General features: G+C 52.5%; 1 protein-coding gene and 2 long non-coding RNA genes across 3 annotated transcripts; all 3 read left to right on the top strand.

The window, feature by feature from the left end:
• Window positions 1-88: 88 nt before the first annotated feature.
• BHLHE40 (basic helix-loop-helix family member e40) lies at window positions 89-5,243 on the top strand. The gene is made up of 5 exons (XM_072875835.1): window positions 89-363; window positions 465-534; window positions 754-861; window positions 1,539-1,662; window positions 2,693-5,243. The coding sequence occupies exons 1-5, from the start codon at window positions 284-286 to the stop codon at window positions 3,550-3,552; spliced, it is 1,242 nt and encodes a 413-aa protein (XP_072731936.1). The 5' UTR covers window positions 89-283; the 3' UTR covers window positions 3,553-5,243.
• A 1,481-nt stretch (window positions 5,244-6,724) lies between these two features.
• LOC140658203 (uncharacterized) lies at window positions 6,725-9,752 on the top strand. The gene is made up of 3 exons (XR_012044646.1): window positions 6,725-6,984; window positions 8,093-8,474; window positions 9,119-9,752. It is a non-coding gene; the product is annotated as an uncharacterized lncRNA (long non-coding RNA).
• A 1,445-nt stretch (window positions 9,753-11,197) lies between these two features.
• LOC140658021 (uncharacterized) lies at window positions 11,198-18,591 on the top strand. The gene is made up of 2 exons (XR_012044572.1): window positions 11,198-11,771; window positions 17,817-18,591. It is a non-coding gene; the product is annotated as an uncharacterized lncRNA (long non-coding RNA).
• The last annotated feature ends 9,105 nt before the right edge of the window (window positions 18,592-27,696 follow it).

The following is a 27,696-nucleotide window of genomic DNA, read 5'->3' as shown; positions in this document are numbered from 1 at the left end:
CCTCCCCGGCACGTTGCGCGGCGGCGGCGGCGCTGCCGACACGTGAGGCTCATGTGACGGGGGCGGGGGGGCCGGCGCGCCCGCCCCGGCGGCCGCCAGACGTGCCGGCAGTCACAGGGTAGCGCACGTCGCTCCCGTCCACCCACTCGCCCGCATTTAACCCGGCCCGCCGCCGCCCGCCGCTCCTCAGCCCGCGCGGCGCGGACGCGGCATGAGCAGCCCGCCCTGAGCGCCGCCCGCCCGGCCCCGCGCTCCGCTCCTCAGCGCTCCGCACCCCGCCGCCATGGAGCGGATCCCCAGCGCGCAGCCCCCGCCCGTCTGCCTGGGCAAGCTGCCCGCCCTGGAGAGCGGCGACGTGCCGGGGTAAGCGGCGGCGGACGGCGGCGGGCTCGGGGGGAGGAGTGGCCCCGCCGCGGCCCCCGGGGGACAGGGATAATCTCGCTGCTTTCGTTTCGCCCGTGCAGGCTGGACTTCGCGCACATGTACCAAGTTTACAAGCCCAGGCGAGGGTTAAAGAGGAGCGAGGACAGTAAGGTAAATTGGGGGCTGCGCGGCAGGCCCGCCCTGGGAATGAAAGTTTCCCGGCGGAGGCTGCCTGCGGGCTGCTCCCTGCGCGGGGCCGGGGCAGCGGGCGTGCGGCCGCGGGAGCTGGGCCGTGCCTCGGGGGGACCCCGGCGGCGGGGAGCGCCGGCCGTGCGGGCCGCGCTGCCCCCGCCGCCGCAGAGCGCTGACCCGCGCCCGCTGGCTTTGCAGGAGACCTACAAGTTGCCTCACAGGCTGATAGAGAAGAAGAGGCGCGACAGGATTAACGAGTGCATCGCCCAGCTGAAGGACCTGCTGCCGGAGCACCTCAAGCTGACGGTAGGTGGGAGCGGCGGGGCGGCCCCGGGGACCGGCCGCTGCCGGCGGGGCTGGACGGAGCCGGCGCCTTCGAGCAAAGGCGCCCGCGACAGCGGTTCCTCCGCGGCCGGGTCTCTGCCTGCCGTTCAGCAGGGGGTTGGGGTTTTTTTTTTTCTTTTCTTTTTCTTTTCTTCCCCCCGCCCCTGGTGTCCCGCGCCCCTGGGTGGCCGCACGCCCGAGGCGGGCTGTGAACGCATCCCAAACTTTCCCGGGAGTGGAGTCCTCGAGCGGCTTCGGGAGCTGCCCGGTTCCCGCGGGAGCTGCCCGCGGGTTCCCCCCCTCGCCCCTCCGCTGCCGACCAAGAGGAGCCCCCGGCCGGATTCCCCGCTGCTAAGGTCACGATGCCCGCAGGGACAGCAGAACAGATAAATAAAATACTTCTCTTTGACCTATGCAGCTGGTCCGAAAATACCCATAGGATTCCATGATAGCCTTTTCTGGAGCCTGCTTTTAAACTTATTTTTGTGGAATATTGTCATTTATAGTCCTGTACTGTTCAGGATCAAGGCTCTACCGTTAAGCCTTGTCTCCAAACTGCGTCGGTCCTTTCTCTGTTCGGAAAACGCTGGCAGCCCCAGCAGGGTCCTGCGCGCATGGCCGACCCCACGGCAGACGCCAACCTGTCCCTTTGCTTTCAGACTCTAGGTCACTTGGAGAAGGCTGTGGTTCTCGAGCTCACCTTGAAGCATGTGAAAGCACTAACCAATCTCATTGAGCAGCAGCAGCAGAAAATAATTGCTTTGCAGAATGGTTTACAAGCGGGTGAGTATTCAAATTGTATCGTGTGAGAACCTGCGTGCGCTTGATGGACTTTCTCTTGGAGTCTTTGAAATGTGGTTGTGACACTTCGTTCCTGAGGAGGGAGGAGGCAGGAGTTCTTGCTTTTAATCGCCATCGTTTTCTCTCGCTTTGCTTATGAGCTTTTGCAAAAAAGGATGCGTTTCTCAATATGGCCAATGTAGAGTGCCCTGTGGAGTTGTTTTGAAATTAAATTGGATTTTAAGTGGTTTTATTTAAAGCCCGGGTTTGCTGTGAGGTTCTCTCCAAAGCCATTTGAATCTTTCCATTCATGTTCATGAGCTTTGGACCAAACCCAGTTTTGTTTGTTTGGGTTTTTTTTCTGAAAATACATATAAATCTGCTCTTTATAGACACCTTTTTTAGGTCTCTCTATAAACAAGCTAGCCTGTGTTCTGCAGGCGAAGAGGGGACCCAGTGTATCAGCTTATCATGCTTTAGATGCACTTCCTCCTTCTGTTTTCACATGTGGCACTCACGTGAATCTGATAAAGTAAAATTTAGTTTTTCTGAAGAGCCTTCCACTGCTCTGACAGCCACAGGGAGTGCAATAGAGCTTTCAGCTGAAGCAAAATCGCCCAGGGCTGGCAGAGCTGCTGGCGGGTAGCTGTGTTCCAGGAGCTCTCTGCCTGGAGGTGAAGGGCGAGGTGCAATCTGCCTTCCCCGGGGTGTTTCCCAGAGGAGGCACCGGCTTGACTCACTCCTTTGCTGCGTACTTCAGCACCTGTTGAAGGTGGCACGTACAGTGAATACAGAACTAAAAAATAAGTTTAAAGTTATTATGTAAAAGTGGACAGATGGATGTTCAAATAAAAATGTACGCTTATACAGGAATCAGGGAGGTGTATGCAAAATTCAGGTTGACCGTCAAGTTCACTTCTCGAGCTGTGCTGTAACTGAAGTTTAATATCTCCTCCAGTCTGCCTCGAAGACGGCAATGGAACTATTTAGCACGTTGTTAATTTTTAATTTCTTTCTGTTAATGTTTCCTCAGGTGACCTGTCATCAAGAAACCTTGATTCCAGCCAGGAAATGTTTCGATCTGGTTTCCAGATGTGTGCCAAGGAAATGCTGCAATACCTGGCAAAGCACGAGAACGGCAAGGACCTGAAGTCGTCCCAGCTGGTCAGCCATCTGCACCGAATGGCCTCCGAGGTGCTCCAGGGCGGAGCCGGCCGCAAGTCTGGAGACATCCCTCCTAAAATGGTGGACTTGAAAGAGAAACCTGTCTCCTTGACCAAAGCGGCAGAGGGACACGGGAAAAACTGCGTGCCTGTGATCCAGAGGACATTTGCTCACTCCAGCGGGGAGCAGAGTGGCAGTGACACAGACACGGACAGCGGGTACGGGGGAGAGCTGGAGAAAAGTGACTCCAAATCTGAACAGCAGTATTTCAAAAAGGATACCGAACTCAAGTACACTGTCCAGGAGAGAATAAGCTCTATTAAGCAAGAGACTGAGGACCCGCCGGCCAAAAGGAGCAGGCTGGAGTCGCCAGAGGACGAGGGCCCTTTTGGCAGCGACATGATGGGCTCTTCCAGCAGCTTCCTGGGCCCCCACGCTCACCAGCCTCCCTTGTGCCTGCCTTTCTATTTGATCCCACCATCTGCAACAGCTTATCTGCCCATGCTGGAGAAGTGCTGGTACCCAGCGTCTGTACCTGTCTTGTACCCCAGCCTCCCAGCCTCTGCCGCAGCACTTACGGGGTTCATGAACCCTGATAAAATCTCCCCACCTCTGCTGATGCCCCAGAGACTCCCTTCTCCTGTACCAGCCCATTCCCCTATCGACTCCTCGGCTCTGCTTCAAGCTTTGAAGCAGATTCCTCCTTTGAACTTGGAAACCAAAGACTAAGCACAGTGTGACTTTTTTTCTTTTTTTTTTCTTTTTTTTCTTCTTTTGTTTTTTGTTTTTTAGTTTGAGACTGTTCCACTTTTATATATTGGCTGGACTGAGGTGTGGGGATAGGGTTCACTGCACGTAGGAAGCTAAATCCCCTTTTCTCTGACTTGTCAGGTAGCTTGGAGAAGGATGAAGGATGTGCCCAGGTTAGTGATTCAGAACTACTTCCAAAAGAAAAAAAGAGAAGGGTTTTGTGTGTTACCCCTTACCTTCTTCCCTCTCCGCATCTACAGAACAACAGTTGACTTGGTCAGCTGCAACTATATTTCAAAGCTGTGAAAAAATATTCCATTAGGCAGACTTCGTTTTAGGGTCTGTGAATATAAAAAGATGGTACTTCTCATAAGGGCCTTTAAGGCAACGGCTCCACTGCTGGTGGTTTGAGCTGAACTGATTCGGTGCCCCATCAGTTGCCAGTGTCCGAGTGATCGGCGCAGCCGCCCCGAGCGCGGAGCGGTGATGGTGGTGGTGCCACCAAGAGCGTAGGAGGAGCAGAGCAGTGGTCACTGCTTGGTCATGCACGGTCAGGTAGACTTAAGACGGGTTTCTCTCCACACCTTTGCTGATATATATATATTCTAAGAAATAAAAGGTAGATGCTGCTTGGAAGCTTTACATGGCATACATCTAATAAATAAATTAACACGCGCCCCTTCCTGTAACTTGAGCTGCTAGTTTGGGCCGGGTAGGGGAGAAAATATCCCAAGGATCACTTTGCTTGTTGCACCTGACTCCAGGCCTCTCTCTCGCTGCTGCTGTACAGTTTCGCCGGGTCTAGTCTATTGGAAATCAAAATGGTTTTACGAGTCCTGTCAGCGGGAGCCCAGCCGGTGAGCAGCCACTTCCCGACGTGGGGTGAGTTGAGAGCTTCATGCAAGAGGGAACAATTCAGCCGAAGTCGACAGCACGATGCCTGCTGAATATGCCCCTGTCAGTGCCTTTGAAAAATTAAAAGGCTGGGATTTTCAAAGGAGTCTAATCCCAGTGGGGTTTGAGCATCTAAATTCCTTAGTCTCCTTGGCAAACCCTGGCCCACATTACTGTATTAAAGAACGAGGGTTAGGGTGTTGACAGTTGTCCCATTAAACCTCAAGGGTCTTTCTCCGCAGAGGAACATCATGTCCAATTTGGCTTTTTTTTAATTAAAAAAACCCCCTTCACTGCAAAATGCAGTGCTGTGGTTTTTTTTTTCTTATTGGTTTTGAGAACTTGTGTCCAGAAACCCTGTTGAATGGATTTTCATTTCGCCCTCCCATTGCACCAGCTGTTGAGATGCACTATGCTTGATTGCAGATTGTGTTCTAACGTTTATTTTGTTGTTGGTTTTTGTTTTTTTTGGTATACAGTTGTTGCCTTTATTTGTAAAATCCCGTTATAAATATATATATTATATAAATATATTAAAAGGTAAAACGTTTCAGATGTCTATTATTTGTATAACTACTTGAGCATAAAGAAGTGAGAAATATGAATGTATTGTTTCTGGGTTGTCTTTTTTTGAAGAGAAGAATTTTTTGTTTTTCTCTAGGGAGAGGTACAGTGTTTATATTTTGGAGCCTTCTTCAAGGTGGGATATTGTACATATTTTTATCTTGAGTAAATGTTAAGTAGTTGTTTAAAAATACTTAATAAAATAATTCTTTTCCTGTGGAAGATAAGGGTTTGCCTCCTGTGCTTGTAAATGTTTGAGCAGGGTCATTTGGTATGGTGCAGTCCAGCAGTCGATGGCGAGCAGATGGGCACACAGGGAGGAGCGGGGGTCTCCTCGCTCCCCTGGCAGCTTCTGTGCCCCCAGTGCCCGAAGGCAGCTCGGGGTCCCATCACCCGTGTCCCCAGGGATCGTTCTTTATTCTACCTCCCTTGGCACCTTTGGGGATTTTTCTCCCTTCTCGACCTGAGTGAGGTGCCAGGAGAGCCTGGATGGCTTTTCTGCTTTCTCCTTATTTCACTTTGCGCTCCCTGGGCTTGGCTTTTTGGGTCATCCGCCCCAAGCTCAGCAGGGAGGAGGAGGAGGAGGAGGCAGCCCCTCGCCGAGCAGAATCCATCGCCTCCTGCAGGCTTTGTCCATTATCTGGAGGCAAAATGGGCTTTTCACAAGCAGGGAGTTTGCTTTGCCAGTGTCCCTCGGCCTTGCATCAGAGCCTTGCAAAGCCCCTGCCTCTGCTCCCGCTCCGGCAGGGCAGGAGCCCACGGTGCCCACCCTCCCCTCGAGGCCGAGGGCACGAGGGGCGTGCGAGGCACGGCGTGGCTCCTCGTAGGGCGGCTGTCCTGGCTGGCGGGGGGCCAGGGACGCCCTCCTCCGCCCGCGCCGCCTCTGTCGCGGAAAGCCCTGGTTTCCTCCACGGCGGGGCCATTCGGCTGGGAAGGACGGCCACTGTGCTGCTGCTGAGCACCCGGGCAGGGCCGGATCCTGCCTCTGCCGGGAACGAACCCGTGCCACCCCCCTGCGCGCCCCGGCACGCTGCCACGCTTCTCCCGTGTGCTCCCGTGGCTATTCTGCTGGTTTGGGACTTTTAACCGGTGCCGCAGTTGGTGGCAAGCAGCCTGGTGCCTCTTCACTCATGCTTGGGCTCGGGGGATATCGTATGCATCTGACCATGGGCTCTCTCCCTGCCTTTCCAGCAACGACGTGCGGTTTCTGGCCTCTGTGCAAAATGGAGGGGACACCAAACCTCTCCCCAAAGGCAAAAGATGGGTGAAGTGTGGCTCTGGCCTGTGAGGGATGGGTGGGAGGACTCAAGTTTCCCGGCGGTGCTGCCTACACGTGGATGGGGCATGGGCACTTCTGCGGGATATTTCAGATTTTCACAATGCAGATCAATCACAAACCGTGGTGAGAGGTTAAACGCCCGACTGGGACAGCGCTGCTCTGTCCTGGGCTGCAGCATCTCTGGGACCCCGCTGGAGGAGAAGCAGGTGCCCGGGGGCTGCTGTTAGACAATGGTTAGCATTAGCTTAAAGTAACATTAGCTTAAGTAATGCTAGACAAAAATACAGGGCTGCTTGTATTAATTTATTTGGGGCCTCCATACCTCCTGACGTTTATGTTGTGTTTGTTTTAATTAGGGCTAAATATTGATCTCACTGAAGACGACTGTAAGTAACCCCATTTTGGGGACAGCATTTGGTGCTCAGCGCAGCAGCGTTTACAGCCTTGTTAATGGCTGGATTTCTGGCTCGTTTCCACAGCTCTCGCTCCCCTTCGGTCTCCATCTTCTGACCCACCTTGTCATATGGTGGGAGGACTCACAGAAGCTCCAGATCCTCAGTCACGGAGGAAAAAAAATTGTAAAAAAAGTGGAAGAGATAGTTTCTACAGGAAGCGAAGGCTAATTATGGGCTGGGGATTTTCTCTGCCGCCCTGGCCCGGCGCCAGCGGGACAGGTGAGTTCTCTGGGGCAGAGCAGGGTCCGGCGGCCCTCAGTCATCCCTGGCCGGCAGCACAGGGCAGGGGCTGCGCCCACCGGCAGCACCGTGTGGGGGACGCCCTGCCTGCGGACCCCCGCTCCGGGGCTGCCCGCGCCTCGAGCAGCCCCCTGCCCTGCCTCTGCCTGCTGCGTGTGGGGACGTGGCGACGCACCACGCCACCGCAGCATCGCCTGCGGGGCCGAGCCGGTGCGCTCCATCCCGGTGCAACGAGGAGAGGGGGCAACGCGGGCGGCGGTGGGAGGACGGTGATGGAGGGGCCGACCCCCGGCATGGCGCCAGGCCGTGGCAGCCCACGCTGTGCCGCGCCGGCGGGGTGTGCTGAGTTCCCCGGACTTGTTTTCATGGTCTCACCCAGCTCTGACCTGCCTCAAATGTTGACACAATGTCACGTTTCCGACTGCAGTCTTTCATGTGCAGCCGGAGGCTAAATACGGCTGCTGGTTCCTGGAAAAAGACGTGCCTGGCACCCTTTCAGCAGAAACCCGATCCCCATGCAGGCTTGGCACAACAGCTGAATAACATGGCAATAACTCTTTCAGCAGCATTTCAACCCATAAATAGGGCTTCCCGAGCGACTCCCTGAAGTAAGGCAAGGAGGATACAATGATTTTTAGAAAAAGTAAAAAATAAAGCCAGTGTGCGTGAAAAGTAACTACAAGGAGGCAGCCCGGTTCGGAGCAGATCAAAGGAGAGCGTGGAGATGCTGAGCGTGGTTTGGTTAATATGAGCACAGGATTGCCTCAAAAGGAAAGAAATGCTCTTGAATTTTTTAATGTCTCAGTCCCGTTTTATACCAGCCCTGTGGAGACTGGATAAGAGCCTTCCTGAAAGCGAGGGCCCTTCCTAACCCCGGTGAGGACACAGACGCACACCGTGTTAGCTTTTCACCACCTGTTTGGAAAGCTCCTATAACCGAGCGCTATGGGACTGGATGGTTTTTACAGGCATGTACCCCGGGAGCTGCTTATTTGCATTATGCATGGACCAGGGCCTAAAATAATCTGCAGTGACGCACATTTTTTGCTGTGATTTTTTTTTCCTTTTTTTTTTTTTTCTTTTCCAGGACTCCATTTTTCTGAACGTGCCGTGACTTTTGAGGACCACGCATGGTTAACCAGCCCCAGGGCTCCCGAGTCCCTGAATCAGCACGTCCGTGCAGGCGGACACCGAGCCGAGGGGGAGCGCTCCCCCCGGCTGTGACACGGCCATGGCGGGGAGAAGTGCCCTTCTGCTCTGCCCTGGCTTTCATCTGCAAAGCGTGTAGCTGCAAGTGCCGCGTGTTTACAAATGCAGGCATTGCAAGATCCCTTGAACTGTGTCCTAGTACAAAAGAGGCTTTGAAACAAGAAACACGTTGTCATGGCATGTTCCAGGCCAGCAGCACCAGACTGAACCAGATAATTGCTGTTTCTGCCTTAGCTGCTTCATCGTGGAAAAAGCAGCAGGTATTGAGCAAGTCTTTTTTCCCTTTAGACATTTGGTGTGATGCTCGGGATGGAAGGAGAGGGTCGGGAATGCCTGGGCAGACGGGGGCAGCGGTGGGATGAGCCCAGCTGGTGCTGTGTACCGCTCCCGAGCTCCGCAGGGCTGGAGGCGAAATTACTCTGCTGGGTTCAGGTCGTGTAACCGTAGCCAGCAGAGCCGGTGATACTGCCCCTCGCTATGCGACACGGGGTTTTCATGTTTTGTAACCCTGACCTGCGGTGTGCTGCCGGAGCCAGGAGGTGCGGCTCTCACAGCCCCCACGCTCCAGATCTTTCCCACTGCCCTTCTCTGGGTGCTTCTTGGCACTCAGGAAATATCCAAATACCTCTCAGTGGCAGCTGGCCAGGTAAAAACTGCTAATTGGCCCCTACATTGAATATGTCCGTTACCGCCCCGGGCTTGATGGCCGGGCAAGCAGTACCTTTGCACCGTTAGAAATGGCGGGCGCGATGGAGGGGTGCCTGTGCTCTCAGGCCGACGCTCCCAGGGCACTGCACTCCCATGCTGGGGTTTTAAGAAATAGAGGGTAATACTTCTACCTGGCATTTTGAAATAATTTATTTCTTACACATTTCTCTTTCTCCCGGGTGTGTTTTTGCTCCAGGCACGTCACTCTGTGGATCCAGCTATTGCCATTACACCCAGTGCCTTCGGAAATGGCAAAACAGTAAAGCTCTGGTTGGGAAGGGCTTTTCACCGTGTGTGCCTCATTAAAAACTGCAAAACTGCAGAAGTCTGGGTAACACCACACAGCTGAGGGAAAACAGAGGAGTTTGGGACTAGTTTGCAAGAAGCAATGCTGAGGAATGCCTGAAAATAACAAGGCAGATCCCCCATCTCCTCTTGTGCATGCTGCTGCCCTCAGGAAAATGGGACCTGGATAGGGTCTGTCCCAGGCTGGTTGCTCCCGGCCTCCCCATACCCAACTCGTTACGTCCACATGGAGCTGCAGTCCTGCCCGGGACTCAGGCTGCCGACAGTCCTGCAGCATGGCTGGGTTAAGGCAGGTAGGTGTCTGCCGGGGGATGCCGGACCTTCGGCCAGCTCAGTGCTGCCCTATGCCTGTGCGGTGGATCTGTCCACCTCTGTGCCAGGCTGCAACCAGGGAACCCCACACTGCGGGGGCAAAAATGCTGACTGGGGAAGAGCGGGGTCAGCCATCTGCAGCCTTGGTCTTGTCCCCAGGGGTCCATTTGACCTACTCTCCCAAGCTCTGCTTTTTATTCCATTACCCAGGATGGGATGCCACTTCATTGTTTTCTGAACAACGGCTCAGGCCAAAAAATCGTGGCAGCAGTCTGTCCTTGCCAGAGCTGTCACACAAGAAGAAATAATTAAGTTTTCTCTCTGCAATACAGCTTCATCTTTCCTTCAGCCCATGGTGCTGCTGGAAGTAGTGCTATGTTCCCTTCTCCCGTGCGGGGCTCTCCCAGTAGCCTTGCTGCGTGCCTCCTTTCAGTGGCAGCTAGAAAAAAGGCAAAGATATATTCTGCTTTGAAAGTACTAATGAATATGCAAACAGTTAGGCCTGAAATATTACTTATCCTTGTCACGGGGTATGCACAGAGTTTGTATTTGCACTTTTGCCTGAGGATGTATATAACATGAATGTGGAGCTGAGCAGCTTACGGAAGATTTAACTCTTATTTCTATTCTTGATGCAGAATCATTAATAAGGTTATGCCCATGTTCAGGGTCTTTCCCAGCGCTCTCCTCCTGCTGCAGCAGGGGTTTGGAAACCTGCCAGCAGAGTTTTACTTCAGCTATCAATTGGTGCACAGCAGGGGTAATATTTCATCCCGAGTGGAAACAGTCACTGATGGTATTAGCACGTGTCATTGTGAAATAGGTGTGATTTGAGATGAAGTGTCACCTATGGGCATAGGCAACCACATTCTAATGTATTCTAGCTGTGTTACGCTGCATGGGTAACACCAGGGCTTGACGAGCTATTACTGTTGCTGGTACCATGCTGATTAAAAGCCCCAGCTTGCTCCTGCTCCCATTGAAATCAGTGGGAGGTCTGTCATTGTCTTCAGTGAGTGCTGGACCAGATCCAGATTTCACTTCATAGTATGCATTATTCCATAGGATTAAAGAGGCGCAGGGAGTGGGATTCCTCTCCCTGACTGATCTCTACCGCTTAGACGTTTGCCTTGGAGCTGGCTGGGACATGAGGTACCCGACCTGGTTTTGGTGACTACCCAGGGCGGAGGCAAGTGGTGTTTTCTCCACAGTGGCTGCAACAGCCGTACAAGCGGCAGCTGCAGCAGTGCCAGAATATCACGCTCCCAAAGGTCAGCCGAGGCTGGGGTGCTGCTCTGGGTGTGCAGGTTAAACACGAGGTGCTGGGCAGCCCCAGAACATACCTGGGCAACCCGCTTTGAGCAAGCATACCTGGGCGGTATGGGGACAAGGCAGGCGGGGAGGCTCCGCTTGCCGTTGGTGAGACAGGGATTCCTGTAAGCATTGCCCATACAGTGGAAGCGTTTGACCCCACCAGCATGCCAGAGCCCCAGTTTGCAAGTGAAAAAGCCCCAGCGTGCCCCGGGAGCCGCGGAGGAGGCCCTGGCTCTGTGCACACCAGTCAGGAGTCGGTTGGGGAGGGGTTTTCGCTGGTTCTTGATTTCAAACAAGCGTTTGACCTCAAAGCCGTACCGGCTGCTCTGGGGCTGAATTCCCCTTGTGGTGTGAGAGGGCTCCTCAGGGCACCACCGTGGCTGCAAGCGCGGATCCTGCCCGGGCCCTGCCCGTCCCCCTCCCCACCACGCACCCGGCCCCGACGGCCAAGCCTTTGGGTGGAGGATGACTCAGGGCCCCGTGCAGGAAGGGCCGTGGAGGGAGGGGGTGGCGGTGACCCCCCCAGTGCTGCTGGGGAACTGAAGCAATCTGTTTATCATGGAAAAACTGCTCTTTGCAGCAATTCAAATGGAAACTTCCCAGAATGACTGTTGCAGAGCTTTCCCCTTGAATCACCGCGCCTCCGAAGAGCCGCTTTCTAAGACGATGCCCTCGGGAAAGCTGTCATCGGCCTTGGCTGCGCCGCAGTGGCTCCCTCCCTGCAGCACAAGGTCTCTTCTCAGGCCTGTTTCTATCAAAGCATCTCTGCTCGGTTTGGCTGGATTGAAGTGTCTGATGAGCAAAAGCAGGCCAGGAGTGCAGGAGCCCCTGAAGGCCACAGGCTGGGGCTCAGCTCAGGGACTGAGCCCAGCTTTTGGCCTGCGGACTACAGCAGGGGCTTGTCCTGGGAGGGACAGGTAAGTGACCGCCAGCACGGACGTGTCCTGCGAGCCGTACCGCTTGGTTGTGGAGGATGAAAGACCAAAGGATGGTGGTCAGCCCTGCCACCCTGTGCCAGGCACCAGGCACTTGCCCCAACTCGGGGACCACCCCGGGATGGAGGCTCTGATGGCAGCATCCACTGCCATCTCACGAAGGCCATTTACCTCTTTTCCCTGCCCACTGGCTGCCCGTCACCCTTTCCATGGTTTAAATGAGCGTCCAAAGGTCACAGAGAATTCAATCTCTGCCCGGCGGCTCACGTAGCCGAATGAATAAGGAGTGAGTGTGTGACGCCTGACTCAATCTGCTCCCGCGTGTAACCCACCGGGCGCTTTGCATCCCAGTGCTGACATGGCCACTGCAAAACCTGTGCTGGCAGAGAGCGTGGAGCATGCACGTTGCCTGCCGTGTTGTGCCCGCAGCCCGCGTGCCTTGCAGGAGGCCCCTTGCCCTGGATGCTCCCTGGGCAGCCAGGGTGGCTCGTCCCCGGCAGCGGGCAGGGCAGCGGGCACGCCGCCTCTGCCGTGAGGCGTTTCCGGGCCAGCGTAACCACAACTGCATGTAAAGCTCTGAGTCGTCAGCCTCGCAGATTGGGAAAAGATATGAAGGAGCCTGGTGTCGCAAGGGGTGGGCGGCCATGGAGTCAGGCAGGGGGAAGGGAGGGAGGGCAGGTTACGGCACCCCAGTGATCCCCGCTGCCACCCTTGGAGCAAAGCTGCCGGCGATTTTTCTGCATTTATTCCTGTCGTCCCTGCAGTGCTTGTCCCCATAGTAACAGAGCAGCCTGGCACTGCGGCGCTCGGTGACATCCCTGGTCCCCGGGCGGGAACTGAGGCCTCTGAGGCCGTACCCTGGCACGTGTCGTACCCCAACACCTCGGTGGGGCACACAAGCCTGGGGACAGCTTTCCTGCACGTCGGAGCACGCCAAATTTTCGCTGTCTCTCTGCAGCCCTAGAAAAGCAAACAAGAGCTGCCGGCCAAGGGGACGGCACAGTCAGGCAGGCGTGGGGCTGGCCAGGACCTGGTAGGAGCTTGCCCAGGGCGAAGGACGGCTGGTGGCAGAGGCTTGTCCCCAGGGCTGGTGGCAGATGCTAGTACTGGGTGCCTGCAGCAAGTGGTTGCACGCCGGGGCTTGCGGGGCACACTGGTGCGAATGCCACGCCAGCGGTCAGCCGGGCACCTGCTCTGGCAAAGCCAGGCACTGCTACGCGTGTGACGAGCACGAGACCTGGCTGCTGCGCGCTGGTGAGGCATTAACCGCAGAGGGGTTTTCCAGCTGCAGCCAGGCTCCAGCAAACACCTGGGCACTTGAGGTCAGGAGGTATTTGCAACACAAGGTTTTTGAACCCAGGAGTGAGGCAAAGGTGTTTTTTAAGGAGACCAGCAAGACCAAGATCTCCGTGCAGATCCTGGAGCCACTCGGAAGATGAGTCAAAGGATTCCTGAAACAATTACAGCTGCGAGGTGCAAGCAGCACCGACAGCAGCACTGCCAGGCTCCCTCAGCCAGCTGCGTGCTTTCCGTTTAATAAGACATATTAGGCAATTTCCCATTAAAAATGTTTATGGGAATATATATTCACTTATACAGAACTTGCCTGGCCCTTTGTGCACAGAGTGGTGGTGAGAGTGACTTGAATTGTTATAAATCTATCAAGAAAGCTTGAGATGGAGCCTGCCACACGGCGAGGAGATGGATGTCCTGGAGCCCCGGTGGGGGCTGAGGTCCTCCAGGCGCCAGGATGGGAGCTGGTGTGGGTGCGTACGCCTGGAAAACCTTGCTCCGTGGGATGTAGCACCCCGCTGAGCAGGACAGGGACACTACGGGACCTGCGCCACGTCCCTCGGCGCCCAGCCACAGGCAGCGTGGGCCGGGTTTTCCCTCGTGTGATTTCCCGATGGCCGCGGGAAGAGCATGCACAGACCCGATCTGGATTAAATCAAAGGAATTTTTATTTTTTTCATTTGCTGTCTTACGCACTGACCACCAAACCACATCCTTCGAGCCTGAGCCCAGTGCATTGAAACAAAAACTAGGCCAGGGCTTTTTGCTCTTTTTTTTTTTTCTTTCTTTTCCCTTGGTTCATCAGTTGGGTGCAAAGCTGGCACACGCCTCTCCTCCAGCCCCTCTGCTCCCCATGGAGCCCAGCACATCCCCACGGGATTGCCCCCTCCCAGGGCAGCCCGGCATTTCCCCCACCCCAATTAGCCCGAGCGAACCACTTGCATCTCCACGTGAAACCTGGGAACTATCCAGATTATGTCCACTGAACACAGCGTCAGTGGGGAGCAAATACAGAGGAATAATAAGTAATGACGTCCTGACAGATTGTGTTGTCAGGACCTAACAAGACACAACGTGGGGATTATACTTAGCTCTCACCCAACTGCATTGAGCAGGCGAGTGTTTGAGTGTTTTACAGTCACACCATGAGATTGGAGCAAACTGGAGGGGACCTGTTGGCAAAGAGGCCCCAGTTGGTGGCAGGAGTGGTGGCCGCAGTGTGACACTAGTCCCCGGGCAGCATCTCGAGAGCAGGGCTTGCATCAGTCATGATCTGCCTGCATAGGGAAGTTCTCACGTTTAAAGAACAGAGAGCAGCTTTATTGTTTTATTTTGCAAACCAAAACCAGCCGGGAGTTTCTGAAGTGTCTGCCATCCCCGCAGAGAGCTGTTTAGTCATGCCTGGTGTGTATGCATGTGAGACAGAGTGTAGGGGAGGGAGTCTCTAGGACTTTGCAAAGATTAAAGATTTATGCTGACCCTTGAATCTGATCCAAGGCTACTAATCTGCCCTGATCCTATCGTCTGCTCAGGGTGGATCTATTTCACTTTCCTTTATGGTACTCCTGACTCACTCCACTCCCACTCCAGGCCAGCCCAGTGGGAATGGGAAGCACTACCACATATTTGTTTGGGTTTGCATTTAAAGCTCTGGACCTGTAGTGGGTGCAGCTCATAAAGGAAACCAGTGTGGATAAGATATGGGTGAGCTGAATGCTTGGAAACCACTCCCAAACACAAGCTGAAGTGGTTTGAAATCAAGGTGGAGTGATGTACAGAAGGCACAATACTTGACAGCTACGCCCAACGTGTGAGAAAGGCATTTAAATCCAAGGTGGTAAGGTAGGCAGGGCATCTGACCTGCTTCCGAGGGAGACAGCTCGTTGCCTTGCGGGGTCTGTAATGCCAGGTGTAACCTCTCCAGCAGAGAACCGTGTATCGACCCCCTCCATCTGCCCACCCACCCTCTCCAACTCTGCACTTTGCACCCCTGTGGGACCTCCGTGGGCCTGTGGGAAGGCATGCCGGGGGTACTGCTCATGCCGTGGCACCGCTCTGCTGGGAAATGGCTTGCTTGCGCTCCATCACCCTGTACTGAAATGTTCCTGATAGCTGCTGGGGATTTAGTGTGAAAAACAAAGCGTAGAGGAAAATACAGACGTGATTTTGTTGAGGGCAGAATAAATCTCCTCTGCCCTTGCAAAAAAAGGTGTGGCAGAAAGAGAAATAGGAGCTTTCCACACCCCCCCCGGCTCTCCTCTGCCTCAGCCACACATGTCAGACTTGGTCTGGAGGAAGGCTGGGGATGCCAGAGCAGCTCTGCCCGCCTGCCAGCTGGGCTGGGGATGGAGAACACCAACCTGGGCACCGCCAGCGGTACCGGAGCCGCAGGCAGACAAGCAAACAGTATCAGTCATAGGGACCCGGCCTGTGGCTGAGCTGACCAGGAGATGAAGAGTGCAGTGTATCCTATTTCAGATCCCCTGGGACATCCCGTTCTCCTGATAACTGACGATATGTAAATATAGCAAATGCAAAGCGAGGCACTTTCCTACCATGCCTTGCTCAGGCTGCATATAGAAAGGGGCTGAAACCTAGCAGCGCAGTTGGAAACACCCATCTGCAACTGTGAAATAGGCATCATGCTTTATTTTTAGTTTAAAATGAAGTTCCTGTTTGTAAGGCCAGAAGGGTTACAGGAAAAAAAAAGATGAAGCAGGATCATTTACTGCTACTTTTCTTTTCACGTGTCCTTCCTTCCTTCCTCCCCCCTGAGAAATAGGATGTAGCACATCGCTATTCCAGGCTGCAATATTCGCTCATAGGAACGCTGGTTTCTGCTCCCTCAGAAGGGGCCCATTACGCCTTGTGTAACAAAAGACACCAGTCTCCCAACCACGCCAATTACCCTTGATTTCTAGTTGCTACATGAAGGCGCTTATCTCATGTAAATGAAACGCCGTCTTCACACTGACTCGCACTTCCTTTCTCTTTCATCAGAGTTTTGGGCTGCCCCTGCCAGGCAGGGGTGAAGGGCAGGTCAGGCAGCGGGACTGGGGATCCCTCCCCATCCGATCAGCCGAATCCCCCTCCTCCCCAGGCAGCTGATCGGACCCAGCAGCAGCAGGGTGGACCGAAAGATTTGGCCAGGTCAGCCAAATGAGCCTCTTCAACTAGCAAAGACAAGCACTAATTAGTCTGGTGTCTAATTCCTTGACCCAGCACCCAGGCCCTGTATTTCTCCTTCAGGTGGGGGTCACCCGGGCGCCGTGGAAGGAGAGCTGCAGTGATGCGTTTTGGCAGGCGCCCACGCATTTTCTCCTTCCTGTGCCCCAGAAGGGAAAGGTAATTGCGAGCTGACAGGAGGGAAACTGCGAGCTGCTGACGGGAATTCCCAGCTGAGGGGTTTCAAGAGCGGTGGGAGCTTCGGTGTATGGATTAGGTTGCTTATATATACTATAGTGTGAAGGAAACAGGCAGTTTTGCTAATTCCCTTGCACTTTAGTTTAATAAAGTAGGATTTGTCTGGTGGGAAAGTGTAACAGTGGGATTTAAGCTGTGTGAGTCTCGTGACTGGTGCTTGCCTAGCGGGGTGGGAAGAAGGGATGCATCATTTGCATTCTGTCTCTTCTATGTTCCTGTGGTTTTAAACATGATTTCTGAGCGCCCACAGCTTCAGATGAGCTTTATTTGGGATTAAGTTTATTAAAAAAATCCGTATGCAGATTCCCACACTAAATTCTGTAGCCCAGCTTTTCAGAAACCAGAGTGCCCTATGTCTAGGGAGAACCAAGACCGCTTGGTTTGTTAAGTGCCTTATGTCAAGACTCACATAAACTGAAAAAAGATAAAGAGGGCGGTAGACAGTACACAGAAGGGGAAGGGGCAAATTAATATCTGTTACAACCTCTGTAGGGAAACGAGATCCTTCTGCTTCTGGTTTTAATGAGAAAGGCCCCAATGGAAATTTTAAATCTGGATTTGGATCAAATCCTCAAAGTTCAGGGAGTTTAGAACGAGGAGTTCAGTCCAGTCCATCATGCATCAGAGCTATCTGCAAAATTCACATCCTAATATTTTTTTCCAGCGATGGATTCTGCCAAAGGTGCATGCTTGGATGTGAGGTATTTTTCTTCTTTTTCATCCCTTTCAGTAATTTAATTCCCAGATCTAAATCAAAATTTTCCATCTCAGACTTCCATGAGCTGGGATGCATTGTTTGCAGTTATGAAGCTGTTACGGCTTTGTTATGCCCTGTATTGCATGTCAAGATGTCGGAGGTGTCTACCTGCCTGCAATAGCAACAACCGAGTGAAGGGGAGGCCTGAAGGTTAGGCACTGGGTTGGTTTATTGCCAAATGGAGTCAAAGCTTTCTGATGTGATAGTGAGCAAATCATTACATTGCTCCTGCACTTCGTTTCTTCATTATTAAAAGAGGATAAAACCCAACCAATTATTGGGATATGCACAGATATGCCATTGATGAAGGCTATGAGCAACCAGGCAGATTTTCTGAGGAGCCTTGAAGCAGCAAGGCACAGTAGCCACATGCTGGGCTCTCCCTTATTTTTATTCTTTTTTGTTTTCTTGGTTGTAGAATAAGAGCTAATCAGAGTGATGCTCTCCAGCAGGCTTTTGTGTATGGCATTACAGTAAAATCCTAAATTGCCTTTCCTGCTCGTGCATATAAAGCAGGAAGAACTAGGATGGCTGCAGACTATTTCTATTTTCAGATGATTTAGCCAAGGAGAAAATAACTGGACGGCTGGAAGAATGAGCATTTGATAGGAAATAACCTTGGAGCGCAGCTCTCTGACATGACGGCGTGCGAGGTGCCCAGCTTCCCGAGACGACCGTGCTCTGTGAAATGCCAATGGGGAACATAACTTCCAGAGGAGACGACAAAGGACAATAAAGACAAGCAGAGCATGCAGAATCCAATGCAAGAGAGGCTGCAGAGCAGGCTGGGTGCTCCCTTCTGCTCCTCATCAAGAAATAGTTTCAGCATCGACGTACATAAAGTTCCTCCTGTTCAGTTTAGGACTCCTACTATGTGCTGAGGCAGTCAGTCAAGTATTTGGCTGGTGTAAATCAGTGCAGCTCAACTGACTTGGTTCATGTGAGGATGTTTGTACCTGTAGATGTGTTGCTTCTTCCCCCAGTAAAGGCAAAGACATCGCGTGGGACTTGCCCCTCGCACCTGGAGCAAGTTGGACACTCCCTCTCTGCAAGGCAAGAGCGCGGGGAGCTTCCCCATGCTGATGCTGTAGGACCGCAGCAGAGAGTGATACCTGAGCAAGAACTCACGCCTCCTTGTGCATCACTTCAGAGTATCTGGTCTGCAGCCTGCAAGTGAAAGTACAGCTCCCAACACCTGGCATCTGTGCCTGACTGGCTGCCTGCTACCTTTGGGCACGTCACTTCTCCCGTCTCTGCATCAGCTTCCCTGACTGTATGACGCTTTATGTAGCACTCTGAATTTCACTGATTAAAAAGCATTAAATAGGACCGTCTTGTCCTTCTGGCTTGATGTATGTTATACAGCCACAGTGACTGGGAATGAACATCCCTCTGTTTCCCTCGTTTCAAAGTGACACCGGGTTCCCAGGATTATCTCCCCCCTTGTCCATGACAACACTGGGGAAAGAAAAACAAAGATGTTCACGCCGTGGAGGCCGGGGCTGACACATGGACATCGTGTCGCTGTTTGTGTCCATTCATCTCTTGTTAACAGCTTACCACAGATCAAATCCCTTGCTTTGGATTTATTACGTGCAATAAAAAAGAAGATTTGCGGCACCCCATGTGCCCATGTGCCCGGGGAGCGCTCGGGGTGTGGGTGCCGGCACTGCCAGGCCAGGGGGGCCATGCTGCGCAGGGAGCCCACTCCTGGGTGAGGGTGAGGACGCAGGTGAGGGTGAGGATGAAGGTGAGGACATGTTTGAAGGCTTTGGGTGAGGAGGACAGTTTTGGTGAGGTTGCATCCCCCTCTGCTGGAAAAGCCAAGCAAAGACAGAAGAGCACCCGCCGGCCGGGGAGAAAACTGGGGTGAGAAAAAGAGGAAATAAATGTGCAAAGAAAGCGAGTGAGCCCCGCTCCCCCGGGCTCCGCAGGGGCCATCGCGGGCAGCCGGCCTGATCTGTGGCTGGGGCTTCGTCTGCTGCCGGCCACGATGAGAGGGCTCTTGCCGGAGACGATCAGGCCCCCTGTGGAAATGGGGACCGCATCTCATTTGTGCCAGGGGTAATCCCACTCCCCGCCACGGGAATGGGCAAGTGGGGCAGGGGCAGCGATGCTGACTGCGGGAAATACATGCAGCCACTGCTCAGCAAGAGGGCAGCTTCTAGCTGGGCACTCGGTGTCCCCCCAGGAGTGACCTGCTCTGGGGTCTGGGACACCGCACCGGGTGATGCCATCGGTCAGGCAGGTCCTGACTACTAGGTGGGCTCTGACAGCAGCCAGAAAATCGGGAGCGTAACTGAGCAGAATTGCATGGACAAGGTCAGCGCTGTGATGCTGGATTCAAAGCTGCTTTGTAGCCCAGGTGGTGCTGAGGGGCCATGGCTGATGGGTACTGAGGTGCAAAACACCTTGGTGGGGCTTAAGTATATAAGGAAACCCGAACCATAGGCACCTAAGTTTCTCAGGAAGGGTGCTGCAGAGCTTGCCAAGCAGCCAGTAGGGAGCCCTACTTCAAACCAGAGGCTGGAGAAAATGCCTCCCCTGGCCCGTCCTGGTGGGTCACCTCTTGTCCTCCACACCGGGAAGGCAGATGCCGGTGGCTGTCGACACAGAGCAGCGTGTCAGAGGCGAAGGCAGCCGGCGCTCTGGGGAAACAGGCAGCAGCGAGAGACGTGCCAAGCAGCGGCAGGGAGCGGGGAGGGGGTTTCATTTCTAGGCATGGCTGTATGGAGGCACTTTGGCATAAGGGCAGCTCCCCCAGGCCTGGCACCCTCTCCCACCGGGCTGTGAGGGCCGGCAGCTCTCCTACCCCGAGCACTGCTGCTGGAGCTCTTTTTTCCTCTCTGCCAGCCCAGGCAGGCTGGGATGCAGGGCTTGTGGTAGCTCCAAGCAAGGGCGGGTGATGGTGGCAGCAACAGGGGCTTGCCACCGTGGCCTCGTGCATGGTGCCACCGAGGCTCCATGTGCACGGTGCCTGGGTGGGCGGCTCATGGCTCAGCCTGACTGAGGACCTCTACAAGGTTGCTGCTACGGGCTTCCCCTTGGTGCTGGCTTCCTCTAAATTTGGTAGTACATGTGTCTGCACAGAGCTGGAGGCTCAGGGCTCTATGCCCTTCTTTCAGAGGCTCACTTGAGACTGTTTGTGCTTAGACTTAACACTGAAGGAATGGTTTTGTTTCTTTTTGGATTTTAAATCTAAATTACAGAAAGGATGAAATGCTGTGACTGAGCTGGCGAAGGCCCTGACTGTGCAATAAATCTGCAAGCGTGGGCCTGGCTTTTGCGCAGGGGTCTGTGCAAGTGCCAAGGTCTCTGCTAATAAATCTGACTGGAGGACCAGGAGGAAACTTTTTTTAACTTACTGCTAACAGCAGGCTCTTTTTTAACCATCATTTTTTCCCCTCTCTCTTCTGCTGATTCATGCTCCTGCTGCTTCGCCACAGGGAGACGCCAGCATTCCTGAAGGTCATCACTTGCATGCAGCAGCTCGCACTGCAAAGTGTTTGCCAGCATCTACCAAATCAAAATGCTAAAACGACTGTGATAATTTATATTTTCACTGTCAGTGATGGAAAATCTTACAGCTTGCCAGCCTCGTAGCTGCCACGTTTCCAGTCTGCTAGACTACTAGAAGGTAAAGGAGGTGCATGAAAGGTAATGCCTCCCAAGAAACCTGACACTAGGTCAGCTCAGTGGCATGACAGCCTGTGGATTTTCACCTGGGCTCACCTATAGGCAATCCTCTTAGAGATTTGGAAAACCTAGGGTCCAAGCATGCACCCCTCTGACATACCAGTCTGCCTCTTAGACAAACATGCAAGACATAGGGAAAGGAGATACTTCTGCTCACATCAGGTTTCATGCAGGAGTCACGCTGCTGCCTGCAGCCCCCGAGGTTCCTGGGGAAGCAGGGCTGTGCTTCCCTCACTGGCACCTCCCTCCCCTTCTGTCTCTCTCTTCCCCAGTGTACTGAAGACTTCATGCTGTCCTGGGCTGCAGAGAAGAGGCAGGACTGAAAGGCATGCTAGCAGCATGCGAACATCTCTGAGAAAATAAGAGTTATGTTCTAGTTTTCAAGGCGTGTCTCCCTCTTAGTGGCAAAGGAGTGTTTCTGGTTTAGCTCAAGCAGTAATAGCACAATAGGCATGATTCTTTTTCAGGAAAGCTGTGGAGAAGACACAGTGAAATCCTTCCTTTACTTCCTCAGGTTCTTTAGTGAGTATTTATACTGTGGCAGTACCCAAAAGTCTTGCAAAAGAGCAAGCCCTGAGTAAAACTACGGGAAGACACAGTGTTATAGGTTGTGCAGTAGATTTAGGAACCATCAGTTACTTTAATGTCCATATGTCTAGAGGTGACTGCTAATCTTATCCTTTCCTTTAAGGATTTGTAACATAAGGATGACACATATATGCGCTACCGTACGCCTCTGTTTCTTTTGCTAATATTTTAAGTGGGACTTGAAAATGCAGAGCTGGAAACAGACCCCACCTGCCAGGGCCAGTTTATACGCACAAGTCCTCCTTAGCTTCCCCAGCTCAGAGAGCTTCTTCCTCCCTCAACAAGGGAGGATGCCTGACCTGGAAGGCACCCACAGTTTCTAAGGCATTTTACAAATGGCCTGCTCAATCCTTCTTGAAAGAACATCAGTGTCAAAGCGAACTGACGGACAAACAGGGCATGTGTATTTGCCTCCTTAAAGTACAAAACATGAACAAGCAGATATGCAAAATCTCAGAGCAAGATTGACACTATTATTTTGCCATGGTTCCTGGCTTAGCAGCAGGGGAAAGTGCCACACAGCAGGCTTCTCTAACTCATCAAATCAATTAGTTTCTTTGTCTGCATCAGCTAGTGGGAGTAGCCTTTAGCCGAAGACAAATTAAAGAAACATCCAGTAAGAATCTATTTTCAGAGGAGCTGTCCTATTTTCTCATATTAACGACAGACTCAGAAATCTGTGCACAATTTAGCTCATTATTAGAACTAATTGGTGCCAGGCATTCCATCCTCTTTGATACAGCTAACCATGGGTATGAAATTTTCTGAGTTAATGAACCATAAAATGGATTAAGAACTTTCAAAGTGCAGTTCATATCACAGCTTAATTGGAAGGAGTATATTAGTTGGCTTTTTATGGATACAAAGGAAAGCCATGTTTTGGGGTGGAAAAGCACATGCATAGACACCTTCCCTGCCACTGGGGAGCTCGGAAATCTCTAATTTCGGTGCCACAGAGTAGTGTCATTTGATGGCAGGCACCTTCCACAAACGCTCCACAGCACGTCGTGCAGCCCATGCAGCCGAGAAGGATAGAAATGGGCTTTTTTCTCTGCATGCAGTACTTACCATTCCTCCTGCGTAACACCCTGCGGAGAGAAACCAATTAGTACAGCTCTCCCAGCAAGGTCAGGGGAGCTGCCAAGCAGATAAAGGGCCAGTCAGGGTGGTGTGGATCCTCCTGATGTGGCCGGCATAGCTGATGCCAGACTATTGTGCCCTAGCGTGTGGTCCCAGTGGTTTTATACCAATCTCATTCTAGTTGCTTTTTTGCACCTGTTCGAAACTGGTCTGTAAGAGTAGATTTGTCCCCCCTTTTCTTACCGATTGGCTTTAGAAAAACAACGCAGTGTGATTTAGAAAATTTCCTTCTGGCAGTGATGGAGGAGAACCCTTTGCAGGTGTCCCAGATGCAGCACGTAGCATTGGGTCGCAGGATCCCAATGACAAACAGCTCACTGCAATGACTTGGGACCCTAAGGTTACCAGGTGAAACAGAATATCCCCATATATACACACGCACATTCACCTCTTACTGGTCAGCACTAATTTGGCACCATATAATACTGATTAAATACTTCCTACTACCTTTTGTGATGTCAATATTTTCCTGAGCGGGCATGGAAAAATCTGAAGCTTTTGTCCTTAGTAGCAGTAAGAGAGTATTTTTTTCTTTCATTATCCAAACATTATGAACTTTTATGTTTCATCTGAGGATACAGCAATATACCATTTCATGGTATTACAGAACTTTGGTAATTTAGGTAATTTGCAATTTAAACAAATGCCAAACAAACTGTGTACCCATTCAAAATATATTTGGAAGGATGTATTGTATCACTGGGCGAATGCAGTGGTTCTTCTCTTGTGTTGTGCAACTTGTAACCTCCAGAGAATTTCCAGGAAATGTCTCGACACGGAAAGTGATGATCTGATCCTGGCTTTATGTGCTCTCTTCTTCTGATATGGCCATCTGCAGACTGGTCCTCCTCAGATGCCAGAAATATCCTGCGAGCCACGGCATCAGTAATTGCATTGCTGTAAGTGCTCTGCACTGCCGTGCTAATGAGTGCAAAGATTCCCAGGGTGCTTATGCAGACAGCTGACAGTGGAAATGGGAAGCAGAGTCGAAATCTAAAGGCCTGAGAAACCCTGTGTGGAACAGTCAACAGAATTATGTACCCAGATTAGTGCTCAGTGCTGCCTTTCTGATCATAGTGAAAGGCATTTTGGAGAGTCCCATAATTTGAGGTGAATGCCAGGAACATACTGTTAACTTGATGTAATGAGTTTTATCATTCCTTTGAGTTTAGACACACTTACACAGCTTTTGTTATGCTACACGTTATAGCAGGATTTTATTGGGAGAAATATTCATGGTGTTCAAACATAGACATATGAGAACCTGAAATACCCTGCGACTTCACCAGGCTTGAGAGAACAGCCACAGCATCCCCATTTGCTGGCTCTGGAAGTAGCTGATAGTAAATCACAAGTCTGTTGCCTGAAAACACGCCACAAATGAGAAGAGACTTCCTCTGTGCAGAATTTGCAGCCCGTGTAGAAAGTGTCTGTGATATCTTCGCAATACAGGGAGAGGGGGCATCACGTTATTGTTTTCAGCTATAAAAGTGCTCGGTACCTCTCACACTATTTTGTTCTAGTGGGTGAATTAGCAAATTGGATTTGCTCCCAGGAGTAAAATATTCATTTATCATTTCATGGAAAACATGACTGCTGTATGAGATGTGCTGTTGCCTGTTTCCCATCTGTTTGCAGTGAGCTACGACATGTACCTCAGGAAGCTTTTATCTCTGAAGTAATGATGGACATACAGAAGAAACTGACTACGCAGACCAGCTCTTAGCTGGGTCCTGTAATCCCAGTGCCTTGGCATAGCTTCTACCTTCCACGAAATCTTGAACAAGTGCAAACCACAGTCAGAAAGGGACTTCTGGAGATATTATTCTCCTGTGCAATTGTGTAACAAACAATTAATAAAGAATAGTGTGGGCTGCCAGGTGCTCGGATGAGGAAAGAAATATAAACAACAACCCGTTATTTTGCCTCCTGCGGCAAGCTGACGAGTGCCCTGCACTCCAGTGCGAGCTCAGGGTGCTCGGTGTCTTTTCAGATGAGACCTCCGTTGATAACGATGATTAGTGATGACTGTAATGGGATATGCCAATATGTTTCTTGCATGTTTTATCTGTCCTCTTATGTATGTCCATGCTAAAATCCGCACTTGTGACGTGCAAGTATTACGGCTGCATTTACCTCATTAATGCTAGCAATGCAGGAGTGCAAACCAGAGGAAAGCCTGCAAAGGCACACGAGGCAAGCCACACAGGAACCGCATCTCTGCGATGAACTGATTCTGCCTCGAAATATGGTTGGTCCCAGCTATTAATGTGTTGTTCTCGCGCGTTTGGGGCGAACTGTGATCTTGAGGCACTGGAGGGGAGAGCGGAGCCGCGCTGCCGCAGGGGAGCCTCGGGAGGGCGGTGCGGGCCGCGCTTGGCGGCCCGGAATTCGCCCGCTGCACACGCCGCTGCTCCCTGCGTCCAGGAGTAGAAAGACTGCCAGTTGCACTCATTATAGCACGGCCCGCCCGTGCTTAAAGGCAGTTCCTAGATGTGATTTTTGTTAGCCGGGGACTAGGCTAGCTAAGCTGTAGCATTCCTCTGAAAAAAAGGAAAAGGCCTGTTAGCTTCTGCTGGCACTGGGTTATAGCTGGTGCTGTATTTGCTGCTCTTTGCAGATATGAGCAATGCCAAACAATGCCAAAATGCCCAGGTACTGATTATACTGCTTCCCCGTGTGCTTTTCTGCACTGTCTGAGCTGCTTGGCCCCTCTCTCTTCTTTATTCAGCCTCCATAAAACTACTTAACCTGCCTCCCCTGCTCCCCTTGGAGCTGGGATGTCCCTAACCAGGTAGCTCGGCCAGGGGCGAGGGGGGAATGGAGCCCAGCCCGTGCTGGTCCTTCCTCTCCCAGCGCGGTGCTGGGGTGGGGAGGACTGGCCTCTTGCCTGCGTTGGACGAGTCCTTCGGAGTTATGGAGGCTGTGGGGTTGGGGCAGGGGTCCACAACAGCCGTACAGTCGGTGAGTGTCTCGAGGCAGAAGGTTTCCAGCTTTGCCACGGCTACTTTGCACTTCAGCTCTCACTAGGGAGGAAAGTCGTCCTCAGCCTGATCGTGGTGCCCTGAAAAATGCTGCAGAATTAACGAAGCACAGCAAGCTAATAAAGCATGGCGGAGAGCCTTGACTCTGTTTCCATTCTTCATGCAGTGGCTTAGGTCCTTAGTATTTGTAAAATATTTTGAGAACTGTTGCAGCCAAGTGCAAAACAGTAGCTGTTTTCCAACCTATTGACAACCAACAAATCCTGTTTAATGTCCACTAATATCTCTTAATGGGGATGATTCATTTGAATCATGAAAGTTTTTCTGCAACATCATAAGAAATCCTGAGGAAAAAGATTGTACTTCAGGTGCAGGGAAATATTCTTATTCCTTGGGCATCTTGTAGACTCCTCACGATTTTTTTTCAGCTACATCTTCATTTGCTCAGCTCATGTCCCTCCTGCATTGGCCTCACACTGCAAAAGTCACCATTTAACTACCTGGAGAGCTGGCGTACATGATTTGTGAACGGTACAAACACTGGGATCCTTGGCGGTGTCCCTCTGGAGGACAGATGTTTAGAGAAGGTGTGGAATTTATTATGTAAATGAAGATGTCTAGAGCTTGTAAATCTGAATCACCCCAATCACCTTTCCTTTTAAAAAACATGCAGACATGCGCATTGGTTTGCTTTCTCATGCTGCTGTTCTTTGAAATGGAAGGATTTCTAATCTCCACCTGCTACTGGCTTTACTGTATAGAACTAGGCTTAATGTGGCCAGGGATGGAAATAACCAGTTACAGTCACCTGACTGGCACAGCAGCAAGGTCCACAGTAAATCACCTGAAAAAGTCCTTGCAAAACGCAAGGATTCCTGGCAAAAACTTGTAGAGAATGGCCAGTTATGTGAGAATAACTGAGAATAACAAGGTCATGTGGGCTGACTCTTAGTTTTTATAAGTTCTAACAGCACATACAAGGTTTTATGAGATATTTCACTTGCTTAAAAAATACTCTGCATTTGTCATGTGAAAATATTATGGGTAATATTTCTTAATCCCTGGTCCTCTGCAAGCCCTGGATTTGCCTGCAGGCGAGCTTCCAGCTCAGTGGTTCTGGGGGCAAAACAGCAGCTCTCACGTGGCCAACCCGAGAGACTAACAAACTAGAGAATGCACCAAGAAAAGCTCCCACAGTCGATGTCCTTTATAATTGGAGCTTCAAGCCACCATGCAGTCTTGGTGGAGTCCCGCTTTCCACCCTGCTGGGTGGCAGAGCTGCCAGAGTGGCTCTGAGGGCCTCAGCGGGCAGCTGGGGCACATCTGTGGGGCCGGGTGGAGCAGGAGGCTGGGTCAGGGCGTGTGGGCTGGCAGCGCAGCATGGCTGCCAGGGGACCACCAGCAGCGAGGGGGGCAGGCCGCGGAGCTGGGGCATCGAACGCAGCCAGGGCACCGTGCCCGCGCAGCCCTGGGGATGGGGGACACCCTCCCACCTGCACCCACCCAAGATGGCGGGGCTGGGCTGAGGGTGTGTGAGCAGACACCCCCTCACCGCACCTGCCCAACATGGCGGGGCTGGGGGTGTGTGAGCAGACACCCCCTCACCACACCTGCCCAACATGGCGGGGCTGAGGGTGTGTGCGCAGACACCCCCCTCACCCACAGTAGGACCATGATGGCGGGGCTGAGGGTGTGTGAGCAGACGCCCCCTCACCGCACCTGCCCAACATGGCGGGGCTGAGGGTGTGTGAGCAGACGCCCCCTCACCGCACCTGCCCAACATGGCGGGGCTGGGGGTGTGTGAGCAGACACCCCCTCACCACACCTGCCCAACATGGCGGGGCTGAGGGTGTGTGAGCAGACACCCCCCTCACCCACAGTGGGACCATGATGGCGGAGCTGGGGGTGTGTGAGCAGACGCCCCCCTCACCCACAGTGGGACCGTGATGGCGGGGCTGAGGGTGTGTGAGCAGACGCCCCCTCACCGCACCTGCCCAACATGGCGGGGCTGGGGGTGTGTGAGCAG

The sequence above is a fragment of the Ciconia boyciana genome, chromosome 11, assembly GCF_034638445.1.
Source record: "Ciconia boyciana chromosome 11, ASM3463844v1, whole genome shotgun sequence".
NCBI lineage: Eukaryota > Metazoa > Chordata > Aves > Ciconiiformes > Ciconiidae > Ciconia > Ciconia boyciana.
This window is presented reverse-complemented; position numbering and strand designations above follow the sequence as displayed.